The sequence below is a fragment of the Delphinus delphis genome, chromosome 18 (genome assembly GCF_949987515.2).
Source record: "Delphinus delphis chromosome 18, mDelDel1.2, whole genome shotgun sequence".
NCBI classification, from domain to species: domain Eukaryota; kingdom Metazoa; phylum Chordata; class Mammalia; order Artiodactyla; family Delphinidae; genus Delphinus; species Delphinus delphis.
The window spans coordinates 13,804,674-13,824,472 of NC_082700.1; the positions used below are offsets into that span (position 1 = coordinate 13,804,674).

The 19,799-nt window shown below is 38.9% G+C and overlaps 1 protein-coding gene across 1 annotated transcript in view; it reads left to right on the forward strand.

Annotated features, from left to right (window-relative positions):
• FREM2 (FRAS1 related extracellular matrix 2) overlaps window positions 1-19,799 on the forward strand; it is a 152,875-nt gene that overhangs the window by 71,216 nt on the left and 61,860 nt on the right. The window contains exons 4-6 of the mRNA XM_059996086.1: window positions 4,895-5,125; window positions 14,923-15,048; window positions 16,128-16,379. Coding sequence (XP_059852069.1) covers window positions 4,895-5,125; window positions 14,923-15,048; window positions 16,128-16,379 — 609 coding nt within the window. The remainder of the gene's footprint in view (window positions 1-4,894; window positions 5,126-14,922; window positions 15,049-16,127; window positions 16,380-19,799) is intronic.

Consider the following 19,799-nt stretch of genomic DNA (forward strand, 5'->3'; position numbering starts at 1 on the left):
ATCAGGAATTTGATTCTGCCTTACGTATTGTCAGTCAGAGATGCACCTTAACTGTGCTTTGTGCTTGAAAATGTAGCAGATAATTCACAGGGAAAGTAATAACTAAAAGACAGAGCACCTTAGCAATTCTTAAGGATGTTTTCATCTATTTGCGTTTTACCTAAATTCCCACTCCTAGTGAGTATATTTAGTTATTCACTCACATACGGCCCCTTGATAACAATGGGAAAGTTAATGGTTGAAAAATATTTTTAAAACTATCTTTTCAGATTTTTCTCTCTGTTGCCATTTTTTAAGCTGAATGCTAAAATATTGAACGAGCCTCTTTTTCTCTCCCGAAGTTATTTTTTCAATGAACTATTATTTCCTTCAGGCGTGGAGATCATTCATAATTCTAAAAAGGCTCTATAGTGCTACTTGGTTAAGCTCACAAGGTTACTTAGTAACCCAGGGTGATAGAAAGTTGGAAAGACTTCTGTGTGTGGCCCATACCCATCAATCATTGAAGATGGTAGTAGAATTCATGCTAGGACTGGGAATGGAAAAGTCAGGTTAAAGCAAAGGGTAGCCCTGGAGAAGTTCTGCAAGGGCTATGTTTCGTATTACTGTTCCCCTACAACCTCCAATTTCATGTACGGAGGTTTGAAATTAGATAGCTCGTATTATAGCTAAAGACAGAATATCATTTACCTTCAGGCACACAGTTAATAAATCATGTATTTTGTATATGTATTTTCTCAGAGATAATTGTTGATTTTATAACCATTTTAACCCCTTAATAAATTAAATATGTATTTGCATCTCACAAAAAAATTTCAATTTCAAAGATCTTATTGCTCCCGGTTACTGAACACACATTAAACACAAGATATTCCACTAAGCACATTAAGTACTTTACCCATCTCTTTTACTCTTTACAATCTTTTTTACTTTTTTTTAATTTTTAAAATAAATTTATTTATTTATTTTTGGCTGAGTTGGATCTTTTTTGCTGCACACGGGCTTTCTCTAGTTGCGGCGAGCAGGGGCTACTCTTCATTGCGGTGCTCAGGTTTCTCATTGCGGTGGCTTCTCTTGTTGCGGAGCACAGGCTCTAGGTGTGCGGGTTTCAGTAGTTGTGGCTTGCGGGCTCAGTAGTTGTGGCTCACGGGCTCTAGAGCACAGGCTCAGTAGTTGTGGTGTGCGGGCTTAGTTGCTCCGCGGCATGTGAGATCTTCCCGGACCAGGGCTCGAACCTGTGTCCCCTGCACTGTCAGGTGGATTCTTAACCACTGCACCAACAGGGAAGCCCTCTTTACAATCTTTTATTCACTGACTCAACTAGTATTTTCTTGAGTGCTTGTTACGTGCCAGACACTGTGCTAGGTAATGGACTGTGAGGTGATAATAATGATAGCTAATTTATTGAGTTATTATTACAGGCCAGCCCTGGTTCTCAACACCTTACATAGTCAACCCCAAGAAAAGTGGGTCATTATATCCCCCGTTATACAGGTAAGGAAACAGAAAGATTGTCATATCCCCAAAGTTACATAGCTACTAAGGCCAGAAGTGAGATTTGGCTCCAGGGCAGATTCTCTTAACTACCACCCCACAGCACTTCTTAAATCCTCTGCAACTGAGGAAGTTAACTTGCCTATGATTTCATAGCCGCTATGTGGCAGAGGTAGGACTGAAGTCTAACCTCTCATTCCAAAGTACCTTGCTTAACCCCCATACCATTCTTCCATGCCACAGGAAGAGATGCAATTGTAGTTTCATTTAGTAAATCAAAGTAATATGTTCTGTTTAATAATTATCTTTGAAAAAAGAAGCATAAATTTAAGCCCAGTTTATAAGCCTTTTAATTTCCAGAATTCTTTTTCCCCAATATAATAATATTTTTGTAATATGTATGCTTTACTAGCTGAATATTTGTATCTCCAAGTAGGAGCAAAATTTTCGAACATTGAGTGTGTGACTGTCTTGTCTACCAAGCAGACAAGTATGAACTAATCTGTCTCCTTCACAGTCTATACACCATTTCTTCATCCTTTATTAAAATTGGGCACCTATGTAAGAGTGCCTTGTGGAGGTATGATGTATTTAGTATGTATCTACCCACCCTCAGATCTTAATGCACGTAAGACTTACATGGGGATCTTGCTAAAATGTTGGTTCTGATTGAATAGGTCTGGGATAGGGTTTGAAATTCTGCATTTCTAACAAGCGTCCAGATCCGGTCCATGCTGCTGGCCCATGGACCACACTTTTAGTAACAAGGTAGACTAGCCCTGCACTTAGAATAGGTACTATGTGTTAATTATGAAAAGGGAATCTTTATTTTTGACCCCAAGTAAATTTAATATTCCATCATGGTCTTATTGTACCTTTTAAAAAAGATGACATGCCCTTCATTGTTTTCTCATGTTTGAGAAACATACCAAACAGTTTAAGACAATCTTTTTCATAAAATAGAGCTGCATTCCTCTTCACCTGACGAATCAATGATATTGTCTATTTATACTTCACATTCAGTTGGGAATCTCTTTCAAAATCCACCACAAAATTACAGAAACAACTGAGATTTGGCTTTGCAACTTATTTTTTATTTAGGTTGGATGATTTGATTATCAGTTAGAAGTATGACTAGTTGGAACTAGTGGACACTCCTTGTATTATACGGAGTCCTTTTGGTTTTTCACTGCCTTTTGAATCTCCAGGAAAATAATGCATTGTTGATGAAACAAAACAAATCGGAAAAGTGGGCAGTAGCTATCAGAGTCCAAATAATAGATTCTTTTGCTGGTCGTACCACTGGGGATAAATGGGTCAATGAGCCGCGTGTGTGCTGGAACCTCAGAGAGAATGATTCCTTTCATCATCACCTTGGCAGTGAATTGTGGTGGATCCAAGAGGTGTTGACAGCCACTCTGTGCGCATTAGGAACCAGAGAGCTAACAGGAAGTCTGCAGTGCTCAACGAGATACGTAGTGCTGAAATTCCTGGTTCTGTGCCCTTTTTTCTCTTGCCATTCAGTAAATTATGCTTCACCTCCTATTGAAAAAAAGGAATATTTCTGAGATCTATAAGACAGAAATAGTTTAGTGAAATATTTATCTTCATCTTCATTTTAAGATGAAATAGTCAGTGATATATTCAGATGAAGAAATAAATATTCAAATTAATCTTGCAGGGTGGATGAATTGGGAGATTGGAATTGACATATATACACTGTTGATTCTAGGTATAAAATAGATAACTAATGAGAACCTGAAAAAAAAACCCAAATAAATCTTGCATAAGCACCACAGGACAGAGGTTTTATCTGTTCTGTCTGGCTCACAGTAGGCACCCAATGAACATTTGTGATTGAATGGATCTTGGTCCAGTTTCATTTCTAGTTTGAAGAACAAAAGGGCATTTTCTGAAAATAAGATAATTTTTTTCAGTTAAGTGAGAAATGGTACAAAGAATTTATTTTCAGACTTTTTAATTCTAATAGGCACAAGATTTTATTTTTCTCTTTTTAAATCTTTCTACCAAATTCTCTGAAAATGCCAATATTTTTGTTTTTTGCTTTTTTACATCTTTATTGGAGTATAGTTGCTTTACAATGGTGTGTTAGTTTCTGCTTTATAACAAAGTGAATCACTTATACATATACATATGTTCCCATATCTCTTCCCTCTTGCGTCTCCCTCCCCCCCACCCTCCTATCCCACCCCTCTAGGTGGTCACAAAGCACCAAGCTGATCTCCCTGTGCTATGCGGCTGCTTCCCACTAGCTATCTGTTTTACATTTGGTAGTGTATATATGTCCATGCCACTTCTCACTTTGTCACAGCTTACCCTTCCCCCTCCCCATATCCTCAAGTCCATTCTCTAGTAGGTCTGTGTCTTTATTCCTGTCTTACCCCTAGGTTCTTCATGACATTTTTTTTTTTGAAAATGCCAATGTTTAAAGGAATATATTTGAAAATTATTCCATTAACTTGTATCATTAAGAGGTTCTGATCAGTACTTGAAAATATACTAGAACAAATACTAACTGCAATTTTGTAATTTTTCTATGATGTTGAATTTGTTGACTCTTACTCATTGCTTTATAGATCATATATCTTATGATTTGAGTATGTGGCATAGTAATGGCAAATAAAGATGCTCTTGTAATGTACTTAGAGACTCAGGGATCCTTTAACCTTCCCAGCTAACTGAAATGGACCTTGAGTGAACCAACAGAGTACTGCTCATAATAACCATATATATTTAGCTCTCCAATTCTCTTCGCGTGGCTTCGTGGAATTCTGGAATGCTCCACAAAGAAAAACCTGACAGTAGTCATGTTGACAAACACTGAATTAGATTTTTTAAGGGTCCTAATTCCATTAAATGTTTAGAGAATATTATAATTTTTTATTATCGTGCTTGGCCATTTACAGCTCAGATTATCAAAGAATTCTTTGACTCACAGAGTCTCTTGCTGGCTTATATTTTCTAGTTAGAGAATTTTTCTTAAGTTTTTAAAATATAACACATGCAATACAACCCATGCAAAAAAGTAAATGTGAAGGGTTTTTAGATCGTACGAATTTGTGGGTGTGAGACTATTTCAGAATGTGAGCATCGATTTCCTCGGTCCTGTTTTACAAGTGGTTCTAACACAAACTTAGCTCAAAGAATATATAGCAAAACCATAATGGGGCAAGAGTAGAACACAATCATGGACTGCTTAACACCTACAGTAGAACACTTTTACTGTAAGACCCATACCCAATTATCCATCTCATGGAATCAAGGCAGGATTTACTTTGCACTGCAGGATACAGTGACACACAAAAAGTTAACAACAAGGAAAGCCTTAATAACCTAGTTGAAAATGAAACAAAGGAAATGATATTGTGTTTCTGTGAAGGTATTGGCTCAAGAGATGGGACTGCAAAAAAAGACAAAGACTTCAAGGGCAAAGCACAGAAACAAGTGCAGTTCAACCCAGGCCAGACCCGGGCCACGTGGAGAGTGCGGATCCTGAGTGATGGGGAACATGAACGGGCCGAGACCTTCCAGGTGGTTCTCTCAGAGCCCGTGCTGGCTGCCCTGGAATTCCCTGCAGTGACCACAGTGGAGATCGTGGACCCAGGAGACGGTAAGAGCTACCATCAACTCAGTGGTGTTGTCACTGTTGGGTTTTTATGACAAAACACCTTATAAAGGAGGTTTTAAATTCAATGTTTGGATTTTCCATAGAGAGAACTTTCTAGATGAATGGTTCAGTATTCTCAGATATGCTGATGGGAGAGAGAACCCAAAAATTAATGAAAGGAAGGGATATTTTTTCAAGTCAATGAACTACAGATACACCTAGGATTATCAATATGTTCTTTCTCTTATTATAATTTTATCCTTCAGAACCGACGTCACTCACCTCATTTTTCTAGAATTATTTCATGACTTTTTAAAGTCTTTTAAATGTGTTTTAAAATGTCCTTTAAACAAATGCTTTAAGAATTAGACCATTTGGGGATTAATTTGTTCTCCATATAACACTTTATTCAAATTTCTTCATATATTCACCAGCCAAAACTTTTCATTCTGCCATATGTTTCCACATTTGTTACATAATACCCACCAACCCACCCCCTCTCCTTGGTGAAAAATACCTTGCATCATTGCTCTTAATTTCTATTAGATCATGTTTTCTTGTCAATGCACACCCTTAGCTGATGTTGGTTAAAGTGAACCTCACTGATTTGAGTGTAAATTGACCTTTCCCTCCCCTGCCACACTCCTCCAGTCCTGACTTGTCTCGGTGCAGCCAGGAAAAAAAAAAAGGTTGAATTGGCCTTTTGAGGGCTGGCATTTATACAAAGCTTGGTGAGCCTCTCTAAAGCTGAAATCCTGTCAGAAGACAGACGTGACTTTCTTTTAAACCGCCAGCCTATTTATTTCGTTAGTCAGAAAACTCTTAAATGTTCTGTGAAGATACAATCTACCGAGTACGTGAAACGGAGACATATGTGGAAATCTCTGGGTTTAACAACTGAGCATAATTAAGGAGAGAGGATAAGAGAACCGGAGCTCCGGCTCTGTTTGTTTAACTAACATCTCTGCCTTTAGTTGCCTATGAACTTCAGTTATGTTTATCATTTCCGTTAAAGAACAGGACGGAAATGTTAATTAGCATTTAATTACATTTAATTTTATCTGCATTATCTAGGAATAAACAATTAAATTTTCTTCTAGTCCTGAGTTTGGGGTAAGTGCTAGCGTAATAAAGCTTTTCTCTCTTTTGAACAAGCCCATGACGGCTTTAATACATATAAACTGGCCCATTAGTTACAGTTTGTTTGAAGCCATTTCTTGATGTTTTATTTGCCCATTGGTATAATTGCCATGCTTGACCTCAGGAATAGGACACTTAAACTCATTTGTGCCTTCCTGTTTATAAGCCCAGAGTGACACACAATACTCCCTACCCGTAATAAGTCTGAGAAGTGGGATTTTAAAAACAAATACACACAATACACACACACACACACACACACACACACACACTCCTTATATAATGTATACTGTTGAAGGCTACCTAATTAAAATTTGCCACAATTTTATTTTATGTAATGGTCACCTGAGTTGTCTTGGCATTTTCTAGATGAAGTTCAGCCCTATTCATCCCAGGCCATGATCGTCCCTATGATGGCTGACAAGTGTTCTGGTACAGCAGATGCCTAATATAGTCCATGTCTTGTTGAACATCAGCGGTCTTGAAATGACAAGACATGGGTTTGTTTCACAACTCTACAATTTATAGTTGTATGAGATCTAACATCGAATCAAATGGCTCTTATGAAGATTTAGTTTCCTAATGCACACAACAAGGAAAATTAATTATTCTCATGTTGCAGCATTCTTAGGAAAGAGTTCCATACAACATAAAGCAAAATACAAATATTGTTGTTATTTCTAATAGCATAAATACAATGTTAGATTTTTTGTTGTTGTTTATTTTTTGCCATTTATATATATTGTCTATTATTTTCAATGTTAGATTTCATATTAAGAGATTAAATAACCTTTTTTCTTTCCACAAAGGATCACTTTCCCAACCATTTCAAAATTTTGATTATTTCTTTCTACACTTGCTTGTAACTCTTCACGTGTGAATTCACTAGCTCTAGGAACCATTGTGCCTGTAAGCTCTCCCTCTGCTGCATATTAACTCTAGGACATGTTATGAGATTTTTTTTTTGCATGTATTAAAAATGTATCCAGCTCACACTTCTGCTGGGGACAGCACTGTGTATTGGGGATGCAAAGATAATAGGATACAGTCCCTTCTATCAAAGAGCATATGGTCTAACAGGAAACAGAGCCCTGTAGATAAGTTATGGCGGCAGAATGTGATGTAGTATCAGCACAACAGAGAATGAACAGAGTGTTACGGGAACGAGAGGGGGAATAATCAACTCTGCTTTATCTTAGGCTGGGAACTGCTTTTACTTATTAGCCAGTTTATATAAACACATGCAAGTACACACTTGTGCCAGTACTTACCAGTAACTGGTACTGATAACGATAATAACTGAAATTCATCGAGCACCTGCCGTGTGCCAGACAGTGTACTTAACACATTATATACATTCTTTCATTCACTCCTTTACCTCACTGCCTTTCAGTCATACGTACCGTTTAACTTGATGTTTATAGGATGCTCTCAATTTCACATGAGACAAATTTTAGAACATTTGTTCCCAAATTTTATGACAAAAAAACTTACGAACATAACCTTTCTACACACACACACACGTATACATCCATCCATCATGGATCCTCACATGTTCATAATTACACTCTTATAATACTCTCCCTCGATTTATGTTTTTAAATTACACAGTCATGGCTCAGGTAAAGCTTTTTAATGACTATGACTTTATTCAATAAATGAGTATCTACGTCTACCGCAAAAATAACAAACACCCTTAGGTGCTTATTTACTTAACTCGACTCAACACTCAGTGCCCATATGGGTGCTCTGTAATGCTTCTCCTGCCTCCAGATGTCTGTGACTCTCTGATTGGGCACCATGGCTCTGTCTATAATCAATAAAGTTGACTCCTCTCTAACGATTGGTGCAGTCGTTGTGTTTTCCTGCATCATCTGTGCAAGAGTGCAGCCTGACTCGAGGAGCAGACACCAGTGAGAGCCTGGTGCAAGTGCACCCCATCCCCCTCCCTCACAGCCCTGGACTGGCCATGGGTAGAATGGAACCAAAGCTCCCAAATGGCCACACACAGATCTCACAGCTGTGCTGGGACCTGCCCCTGCCCATCCGGGAGGGGCCCCCCGAGCGCAGTTCAGCTATCAGATGGGGCTTCGGAAGCCCACATTTTTGTCCAGAACAGACTTATTTTGTTGCATAAAAGTGGAGACTGAAAAGGAGCTTTTGGTACTATTCAGCAGAATGCTGTTGGAGCACAGAGAGGGAATACAGCGTTCTGCCACGATTATGGAAATCAGTAACTTCCTAGGCAGATGGGTTTAGTCATTGATTAAGTAAATCAGTAAATTCAATTTCCTCATCAATTGAAGCCTGGGGTACAAAGAGAAAAACTAAAATAAGCAGAGAACAGACTGCGGAGCAGAGAGGTAAGCCTCTCTGTGTCGCACCCCCTACGCCTCCAGGTGTTTCTGCAGCCTCAGGGTGCGCACCCGTGGAAAATCTGCTACTGTTATGAGTTTTACCTCTCTCCTTCATCCTCCTCTGTCACTTTGCTGTCCTCCTCGTTTCACTTTGATTCCACAATCTCCATCTTTTGCATATGCCCATAGAAAGTTCCAGCTGGGAGGGGTTTTTAAGTGCATGAAATGTTTAACTCCTTTTCTGGATGAGGAACCCAAGAAATTGGGCCACCTTTTAGCCTCTGCCTAAGTCAACCACTTGAAAGCTGTTTTATTTGGTTTTCTTTTAGAATCGGCAGAGATGGGTGACATTACATTTCATTTCAGGGGATGGGCACTCCTCTGCGAAATTCCATTGAATGGTTAACAGTTGTCTTCTGTTAAAAGATCCGCTGCCACTAGGCTGGATTGTGATCAAAAGCAGACAGCAGATTTCCATAAGACAAGAAGGGCTTTGAGGAGATTTCAGATCACTGTTATTCCTCCTGCCCTGTTTTCTAACCCAACTCAGAGAAGTCCGACAGGATTATTCCTTAGGCAAAGGGTTTCATAATAATCATCATACCAATCTACCACACTGGAGTGCCCACTGTGAGCCAGACACTGCATTAGGACCTTTACAGCCTTATCTCATTCCAACCTTATGTTTACAGCTCTGCAGTTTATATATCAATTTCCAAATGAAATCTCTGAGGCTCAAAGAATTTATTTTCCTAAAGTCCCCCAGCTAGTAAGTGCCAGAGCCAGTGTTTGAACAGACAAATACATACACACATATATGTGTATATATACACACACACGTATGTGTATATACACACATGCGTATATATACACACATGTATACGCGCACATATGTACACACGTGTGTGCACATATACACACATGCATACGCGCACACGTGTGTATGCGCATATGTATACACATATGTATATGTATGTACACCCGTGTGTATACACACATGTGTGTATACACACATATATGTATATATATACACACACACACACATTTCCTCCAAAGCTCTTCTCTTTCCTGAGTTATACTGTTGCCTGTCATTTCACATGAAGAAATAATGAAATCATATCCAAAATCATAATTAAACAGTATATTTTGCCATAACAGCATTGTTTCACCTATTCTTCTATATAAAAAAGTAATTCCTTTTATTCTTATTCTATTATCTTTTGTCTTTATACATGAAGCCTCAAATATATGAGTATAGGTGAATAAAAGCAAGTGTTCTAGGAAAATAATCAAGACCACTTTAGCCCTTGCATGATGTATCTGTGTTTATTGAGCATCTGCTATATGCCAGGAATTCTGCTAAGAGCTAGGGATATATGCCCGAGTGAAGAACGCACACTGACCCTGAAGCATCATATCACTCAGTGATTACATTCCACTAAATAGTTACCTTTAACAATACAGATGCTATGTGTTACGATAAGGGGAGCAATCACGGTGTCCACAGAAGTATCTAACCTGGGATGAAGATTCTTAACTTTCTTCATACTAGGTTCCCTAACCGTGAGAAATTACACCATCTTTCCTCACTCTTAGAAGCATATAGGTATTAATTAATATAAAACACTTTAATTTCTGGGAAGAGGAAAATATGAAGAACTAAAACTTTTGATTTCATATAAAGATCCCTTTCCTTTTTTACTGTGTGTCATTTCTAACCAGTAAAATGACTTTTATGTACTTTATTAGGAGAACACACCTTAAATATAGGTATTTGAGTACAGATACCTAACATAGATATCTGAAGCCTATAAGTATTTTATGCAATTGTTTAGTTTGTACACTTGAAGTATCTGCAAACTTCTGATTGAAGTGGGCTCATTCTGATATTTTAATGATGTCAAAACATAGCCACGAACTAGTGGATTAAAATATGTGATCTCTAATCGTTTTTGGCGGGACCAGTTTAGGTTAATACTATATAATGTATAGTAGAGAATAAACATACTATTCTAGAGGAAAATAGAGCTTATATCTCAAGAACCCTAATCTTATCGGAGACAAAGAAAAGGCAAACTTTCGTGTGCTGAGTGAACCAAACCCATTTCATGAGGTAGAATTCAGATGACATAGGCTGACTAATATATGAAATTCAAATATTATTACTTTTAAAATTTTGTACCATCGGAAATGTTGACATAAAGAGATCACTGGCTAGGTGATATTTTGACATGAGTGTGCTAAAACAGAAGGTCCAGAATTAATGAAATGATAGTCAGTGGCAGCTGATGATACCAAAATGATAAAGCACGCAAGAGCTTCAACTTCAGTGAGTGTCAAAGCTTTCTTCTTTTTGAACTCTATTGCTGTGCAGCATGGGTCATTGTCTTAAGAGAAAGAAAAAGATATTAAACACTTGTTCAAAGGACAAGCACACATTTGTACATTTTTGGCCCCAAAAAGGTAGATAAGGAAAAAGGTGGTGCAAAGTAAAACTATTTCAGTGATGGAAAACTTTCCAAAATTTTCTACATTCACAAAATAAAAACATTCAATGATATGAACAAAGATTACTCAGAGTTTCACTCTAACCAAAGTATTAGCATAGTGCTTCAGAATAATTTTTGGACCTCATGGTATCCTGATGTGAACTTGTAACACTTATGGTCATTGTGACTTAGATATGTTTTCATTATTCTGTTCTTTTAAGTCCCTGTTAAATTAGCCTATATTACCATATCCGTTTCAGAGTTAAAACAAAACAAAACAAAACAAACGATTGAAATGTTAGAAAGCTTCCCACTGATGTTCAAACATCAGTGGCAGACTCCACACTAAGTACCATTTGTTGGCTAGTCTGAGGGCACTGGAGCAGCCTGAAGATGTACCAGAATATCTTCTGAGTTGTTTTTGAATGTGCCAAACTGTTTAAAGATGATGAACACTCAGTGCCTTCATCTAGGCCCTGCATTTTCTTTCCCTTCTTTGTTCTATTATAGGAAAGATTTTTAGGAGATATTTTTCTCTCATGTTTTTAGCAGAGGCTGGTGTTTTTGTAATCCACTCAGTATAATTGAGAAAAGGACATCTTTCAAATGTAGCTACAACTATTTTATTTCTGAGAACAGAAGTCATTTTTTTGCCTAAGTTACAGCACAGTCAAAACCTAAAAATAAAAATTGCCATTAGATAAATCAAAGTACTCCTTTCAGTACAGTCACATTGACTAATAAAGCACGCGTTCACTTTATTCCGCTTTATCTTTCAAAACAAAGAATAATGAAACCAATCTGAAAATATAAAAGTAACACATGTTCATTGTCAAAAATGGACAGATTTAAAGAAATAAAAGTCACTTGCCCTGCCACGTGAAGATAACCACTGTTTACACCGAGAGGATGTCCCTGCAGTCATTTTTTTCTGTGTCTCTATTGACTTATTAGAGAGTTTACTATTTCCGTAATATCACCCTTGTTTTGTCTCTCGGTGTATATAGGAGCGTGTATCTGTTAATCCCAAACTCCAAACTCCCCACCTTTCCTCTTTGGTAACCATAAGTTTTATTCCACTGTAAAACTTTCCCACTTCTCTGCCTGCCTTTGGGTCTCAGCCAAATACAAGTGATGGTGGCTGGATAAATAGCCTTTGCTTGTTTCATCCCACTGCGTGGTCCTTGTATATTTCCACAGGATCCTGCCCTGAGTAAAAACCAAAGTCCTGCCAGTGGTCCTGAAAGCTCCGTGCGATCCACTCACCTCCACTCATCATCACTTCACCGGCCCATGTTCTGTCCTCTCCTCCTTGCCCAGTTTACTCAGACCATCAAACCACACTGGTGTCCTGGCCATTCCTTGCATATACCTGGCCTGAACACTTGTTCATTCCCTTTGCCAGGAATTCTCTTCCCTAAATTACGCACATAGGATATCTCATTACCACCTTGCCATCTCAGCTCAAATGTAACTCTATCACAGACACTTTCCTGTATAATACAGACCTGCCGTGGCGCATACCATGCCCCAGCCCTCCCTCCACCCTCCACCCCCCGCGCCCCCCTGCATCCCCGCCGGCACACTCCATCTTCTTCATATCATTTGTCACCTCCTGGCATACTATATATTTTCTTGAATATGTGTTTATTACTCCACCCCCAACTAGAAAGAAAACTCCATAAGACCAGGGATTTTGCTTACCTCCATGGCTCCTGTGCCTGGTTCAGTGTCTGGCAAGAAGGAGTCAACCAATCCATGTTTGATAAATGAATAATTAGTTATTAAATCTTACATCCACAGATTTTTTTCAATTTTCAATTTTTCAATTGCTGTATCAGTCAGAGTCCCAGGAGAAAAGAAATGGCACATTCAAAATTAGCAAATTTAAAATAATTTAATAACATGACTTTTGCAAAGATGAGACCGAGAATTGGGAAACCACCAGGTTTAGTTAAGTGCCCCAAGGCTGGTAAGAGCGGATACCATCACCACCTCTAGGCCTCGGGGGAAAGGGAAGGAGAAGTTAGCTGGACCAGTGAGCGAGCTAGGGCGGCCAGTGGGCACGATGACCGTTACTTGGTGGGGTACAGCCAGCTCTGGAACCTTGAGGGGAGCCAGGGGGACGAATGCTGACCCCACGTTGCTCTCACCCTCCAAGTCCTGCCTGTGCTGTCAGCCAGAGACAGAGCACAAGGGAAACCTTTGATGTGGTTCTCATTAGTCAGCCCCTGGAGCACAGGGCAGGGTGGAGAGGGGTGGAACGTGGACCTTGACGGCCAGCGTCCACTATTCCAGCGTCTTTTATAATCATCCAAAGCAGTGTGGCTTACTGTTTTAAAAATAATCATGAAGCATTTTCCGTGTGTGTGTGGGACTTTCAGTGAAACAGACTCCCAGGCAACTTCCAAAGTATCTATTTGAGGGTTATCATGTCAAACTGTTGAACTAAACGTTCTATTGAACTAAATGTAGTTTTACATTGAACCACGATTTCCAACAATTTAATTATGCCATTTTTATTATTTAGTGTACCTTTGCGCTACCTTAAAAATGAATCCGTGAGACTCATAGTATTATATAAGTATAATGTATACTCTGTGCTATTGTTATACCTGTAGAGGAGGAGGGAAACCACAGATGTGTCCCTTACAGTGATGCATAGATTTCTAAATTCTAAAGGGACTGCTGTTTAAACACAATAAACAAACAAAAACACCAAGTGTCAAACAATGCATTATTATACTTTTATTTTTTTTTAATTTATTTTTTAACATCTTTATGGGAGTATAATTGGTTTACAAAGGTGTGGTAGTTCCTGCTGTATAACAAAGTGAATCAGTTATACATATGTTCCCATATCTCCTCCCTCTTGCATCTCCCTCCCTCCCACCCTCCCTATCCCACCCCTCTAGGTGGTCACAAAGCACCGAGCTGATCTCCCTGTGCTATGCGGCTGCTTCCCACTAGCTATCTACCTTACATTTGGTGGTGTATGTATGTCCATGCCACTCTCTCACTTTGTCCCAGCTTACCCTTCCCCTTCCCTGTGTCCTCAAGTCCATTCTCTACGTCTGTGTCTTTATTCCTGTCCTGCCCTTAGGTTCATCAGAACCATTTTTTTTTTAGATTCCATATGTATGCGTTAGCATACAGTATTTGTTTTTCTCTTCCTGACTTACTTCACTCTGTATGACAGTCTCTAGGTCCATCCACCTCACTACAGATAACTCAATTTCGTTTCTTTTTATGGCTGAGTAATAATCCATTGTATGTACTTTTAATCATTAATCATTCAAAAGGAACACGTTTGGGGTAAGAAAAAATAATAATAGAGTGGACATTACAAGATCTGAGTTGTAATCCTGACTCGACCAGTAAGAGTCCTTGACAAATAATTTCAACTCTGTGGGTCCATGTTTCCTCATCAAAGTAAGAGGTGAGACAGGATGACTTCTGAGGCCTCTTCTAAGTCTAAAAGTCAACTACTCCAACAGAAGGTGGAGATCTTTCCCGAGAGAACAAAGTTGGACTTAAAGGAAGTGTGTCAGCAGCACTTATTAATTGAGAAAAAAAAAGCAATTACTGGAGATAAAAGCAATGTTGGGTCTTATTTCTAGGTTAAGAATTCACTAGCCCAGAGCCTACACACTCTATACCTGCTTCTTCTCCCCTGTCTTCCCTCCTTCCCCTCACACTGCGCTATTCTAAAAGAATATGCCGGGGAAATGATCAATCATGAGAGCAATTAATTTGCACAGGATTATGTCATATGTAAGACGCTCAGACAAAAACAATTGTGTTTTCTCCTTAGAATCAACTGTATTCATCCCCCAGTCTGAATACTCCATCGAGGAGGACATTGGTGAACTTCTCATTCCCATCAGGAGAAGTGGAGATGTGAGCCGGGAGTTGATGGTGATCTGTTATACGCAGCAAGGTAGCTCGATTTGCGAGTGAACTAAAATGTCCCCGTGAAGATATAAATAAGCCTCTTTAACATGTTGGAGGCATAACATTATGCCATGAAGGTTATACTTTACTAGTCCAGTTTTCAAATAGGAAAAAGGCATGCAGGCGGATGTCTTCCTTCACTGTGGCACCTTTGAGGATCTGGAAGGACTCTGCTGCTTATTGGAAACATTTCTGATTCATTTGGTTACTTTAATACTCAAGGCCTTTGGGGTTGTAAGAAGTTGAAGCTCCCCTCTCCTGCTCAAGCCTGCTCAAGTAGAATGGGGTTATTGTTAAAAACAACAACAAAAAAAGAGGCAAAGAAATGCATACCCAAGGAAAATAAACTAATTTCAAACTGGTCTGAAACTCGTAGCAACCAAATTTCAAAACATTTGTTTTGCTCATTGAGTAAGCTCCCTCCAAAAGGTGATTTTAATGCAATACAAAATTAAAATTAATACATAATACTCATTAATATACTAAATACCTTTCTAGGAAACAGGTAGACTTTTCTAAGAATGTAAAAGAAAAGGTCATAAATGCAGTTGACACTGCAGACTTTCATTAAAATTTTCATTAACATATGTGAGTTGAAAGGCAGTAAAGAATCGTGGTCAAAATGCAAATTTTAGGATCAGCCTTGAGCTCTGGGTCCCAGAACAAGTGGTTGGACTTCTGTAAACCTCAGTTACCAAACGTGTAAAGCCCAGTAGGGTGGTTAAGAGGATTATGGAAGCAATGCATGTAGAACGCTTGGCACTTTGCCGGCACACAGTAAGCATTTGAATACTAAGCTATTATTCTGTATTATTGTGTTGTTTTAAAAGACCACTGGCAGGAAGCAGAGGAGAAAACCCTTGAAATGTACTATTTGTCAGATGTTGGAGACCATTATAAAGGTGACTGATGATGCTAGCACAGTATGGAGGGGTTATTGCAGTTTCCAGGGGTGTTCATAGATATGATGGACCATGAAAATGCTGCATATGAAAATAATCGTTTCTGGAGGTCCCCTTGTAGTATGTTCTACATAAACCCCTTTTGGATTCTCTCTGTTTCCAGGAACGGCACGAGGAACTGTGCCAACATCAGTGCTGTCCTATTCTGATTACATATCCCGGCCCGAGGACCACACCAGTGTTATCCGCTTTGACAAAGACGAGCGGGAGAAAATGTGCCGGGTCGTTATAATTGACGACTCCTTGTATGAGGAGAAGGAAACATTCCACGTTCTCCTGAGCATGCCGATGGGTGGGAGAATTGGATCAGAGTTCCCAGGGGCTCAGGTTACAATCATCCCTGACAAAGACGATGGTAAGTACTAACTTACCCGAAAATTATTCCTCCTACCAGGCGCACCAACGTCAGGCACAACCTTCTAAACAGAAGGATGAGAGTGCAAAAGAATTTTCACATGCACGTTTATCTTATGCTTGATTTTATAGTGCGATTAAGATTCTAAGTTGGCTGCATCAATCGATTTGTCTTTCATGATTTAGTGTTTTCAAAGAGCAAAGTCACACCTATGTGTTTTCACCTATGTACAGTTTCTTTTACAACACCATTTATCATTAGATGATTAAACTTTAAAAATTTCCTGGTGAAGAATTGAAGCAATTTTAATAGACAATTTATCTTTTTGTTTGTTTGTTTTGCTTTGATCGCAAAAGCTTCTATTTTGTAACTTTAATCTCCATGTTTGAACTCGTTTAGCAAAGAAACCCATCAGACGAGGCTATTAAACGAACGAGGAAGGTAATATATGGAAAATTGAGTCTAACAGGCTTCCCCAAAGGGGGAGGGTTTATCCTAGACTACTCTTCCTGAGGGAAACCTAATTCCCATAAAAGAATCCCTCTTTCTGAGCAGAAAAAGGAGCAAAAGGGTCTTCATCATCACAGCTCAAAAAAACAGTTTGTGCTTTCTTGTGAGAAAAGAGAACAAGAGGAAAGACCGTGAGTCATGTTGTCATGAAAGTGAGAGCGGTAAACTGAGAGATAGGACCCCAGGACTTGAATATTTTTCTGTCCGTCTTGAATTTTCCTCATGGTAGATAAAAAGAGGAACAAACTCGGTGGATGAATCTTTTGGTTCCCAAACTGGAGGAGAGTCAGAAGACTGTCATTCGAAAGAATCTGAAAACTCAGGAAGTTAAAAATGACCTACCCGGGGAGTGCTTTGATGATTGTGGTAGTTCAGTTAAAAAGGCTTTAACGTGTCTTGTGAGCTTATACTCTGTTCCAAGCCCAGCGCTGGGTCCTTTGTACATTATGCTCCGAACAATCCTGTGAAATATATAATAACGTCTGTTTTTTACTGAGAAGTAATGAGAATTAGAAATGATTTTATCAAGAAGGATTTGAAGAAAGTCTTACTTCTACCTTAAACTTAGATAATGTCCGGTAGCTTTAGTTGACTAGTTTCATAGGAAATTCTATTTTGTATTTAAATATACAGAAATTTTATTTTAAATTCAGTTGATCTCAGAGAAGAAGCCAGTATTTTGAATGTCAGCCAGAACATAATTAATAGCCCACCCTAAACACCTATCTGCTATCTAGATAGCTCTGTTTTTATTAATATAGATAGAAAGATATAGAGCTTTAATTTTAAAATAGAAAATACATTTAGTGATTACTTTGGCTCCGTTTGCTTTGTTGGCAAAAAATTGTTTCCATGTGGATTGTTACAGATGCACATGGGAAAAAAATAAAGGTTCAGAAAGAAACTATTATTTATTAAGCGCCAGGCATTTTCACTTGTACGTTGCTAGATCTTTTCAAGAGTAAAGGGTGATGTCAATTTTTTACATATGACAAGGCTGAGAGAGGCCAAGTGATCGACTCGAATTTACAAAGCCAGTATGTGGCAAAGTTAGTATTATCGGAGCCCCATATATGACCTTTCCATACTGCCACTCTGCCTCTAGAACAAGTGCCTAGTGGTGACAAGTTTGTGGAACCATAGGTACAGTATCTACTGCGACATAATATTTGTTAAACGCTTTATTAGCATCAGTGTTTCACTTGAGCATTACAGTTCCCTGGTGTAGACAGCTAAAGGGGTATTAGGAGTGGGGTAGCCGAAGCCCTCAGAAGCTTTTCACCCCAGAAGAGGACTGGGGAATTTGGATGCCACAGGCTTTGATTTTAAGGCATTAGAGTACCATGCAAACACTGGACCAGGAGTTTGTCAGGAATGTTACCAGCAATCACCCAGCCCCCGTTTAATAGAGCAGAAGTCCTGTGTCTACCTCTCTGTTTTCTCCCATTTGTCCTTTCCCTTCCACTTCTAACTTTTTATTTTATTTTTTAATCACTCAGGTCTCACTAACGTCTTACCTTGTGGGAAGCACCACAAGTTTTCTAAGGATAAAATAAAACAAAGCAAATAAATAATCCCTACCCTCAGAGAGCTTTCACTGTAATGAAGGGAACAAGGCAAAGGTACACTGAACAGACTCACAAACATAAAACCTCACCAGAAAGTACACGATTAACTATAAGCACATACAGTGCTTTAAATAAATTCACAACGTAAAATTTTAACTTAATAAAGTACAGCACAAATTTAGCGTTGGAAGAAGGAACTTGCCACTTTAAAGATCCCCTCGTGGAGTAAATCAAGAGATGGAATCTCTGGATAGTGTCACGTTGCAGTTTAGTAAATATTTGTTCCTTTCTTCAGCACATAGGTTTTAAGAATCAAAAATTCACTCATTCATACATCTATTCATTAAAGATATGAGTTAAGCACCTCTGTACTCACATATTTCTCAGTGCAATAGCAACAAGGGGACACGAGCTCTGAACTCATGGACTTTTCAGACCCCGGGGGGTACACAGATAAGTGAACAGGCAAGCATAAAATAAATGTAATAAGTGCTCTGCTGAGGAAGGAACATCTTTCTCTTTCAGGAAGAGCTTCTTTGAAAACATGATTTCTTAGCTGAAATTTGAGGACAATATCAGAGTAACCCGGCAGAGAGAGAAGGGAAGTGTGTTCACAAGTGCAAAGGCTGAACGCATGTGATGCTTTCAGGGAACTGAAAGCTCCGATATAGCACAAATCTACAGCTCAAAGGAGTGAATAACAAAGAAGAATTTGGCTGGGCAAGGAGTTAATCTGGTAGGATTGGGTAGCCATGTAAAGAAGTTGTGTTTTATTATTGAAATAGAAATCAGAAACTCTGACAGGTTATAAGGAGAGTGACAAAATCAGATTTGCATTTTTGAGATATTACTCTGCCGTGGCTAAAATGCAGAGACTAGATTGAACTGCTCTGAAGGCTCTTGGAGAAATATGGGTGCTAGGTGATGGCGGCTTGAACAGGGTGGTTGTATGAGGATGAAGAGACCAGGGAGCATGGACATGACATGGGAATTGACTGGACGTGAAAGGCTGGAGGACAGGAAAGTCCAAAGAATGATATCTTCGTTTCCAACAGGGCAGTTGGGTTAAGCGTGGTGCAGTTCACTGAGACAGACAAAACAGGAGTAGAACTGGTATAGGGACAAAACAATGAGTTCATTTAGGACGTGTTAGTTTGAAAAGGCTGCATGACTTCAAGGTGCTGGATATGGAGTAGGCAAATGGAGATATAGGTCTGGAGATTAGGACAGAGTTATGCACTAGGACATTAAATTACATGTTATCGCTATTGATAATAATAAAAGTCATACAAGATGGCTTATACAAGAGGATAAGATGGCTTCAGAGGACATGCAAAAATGG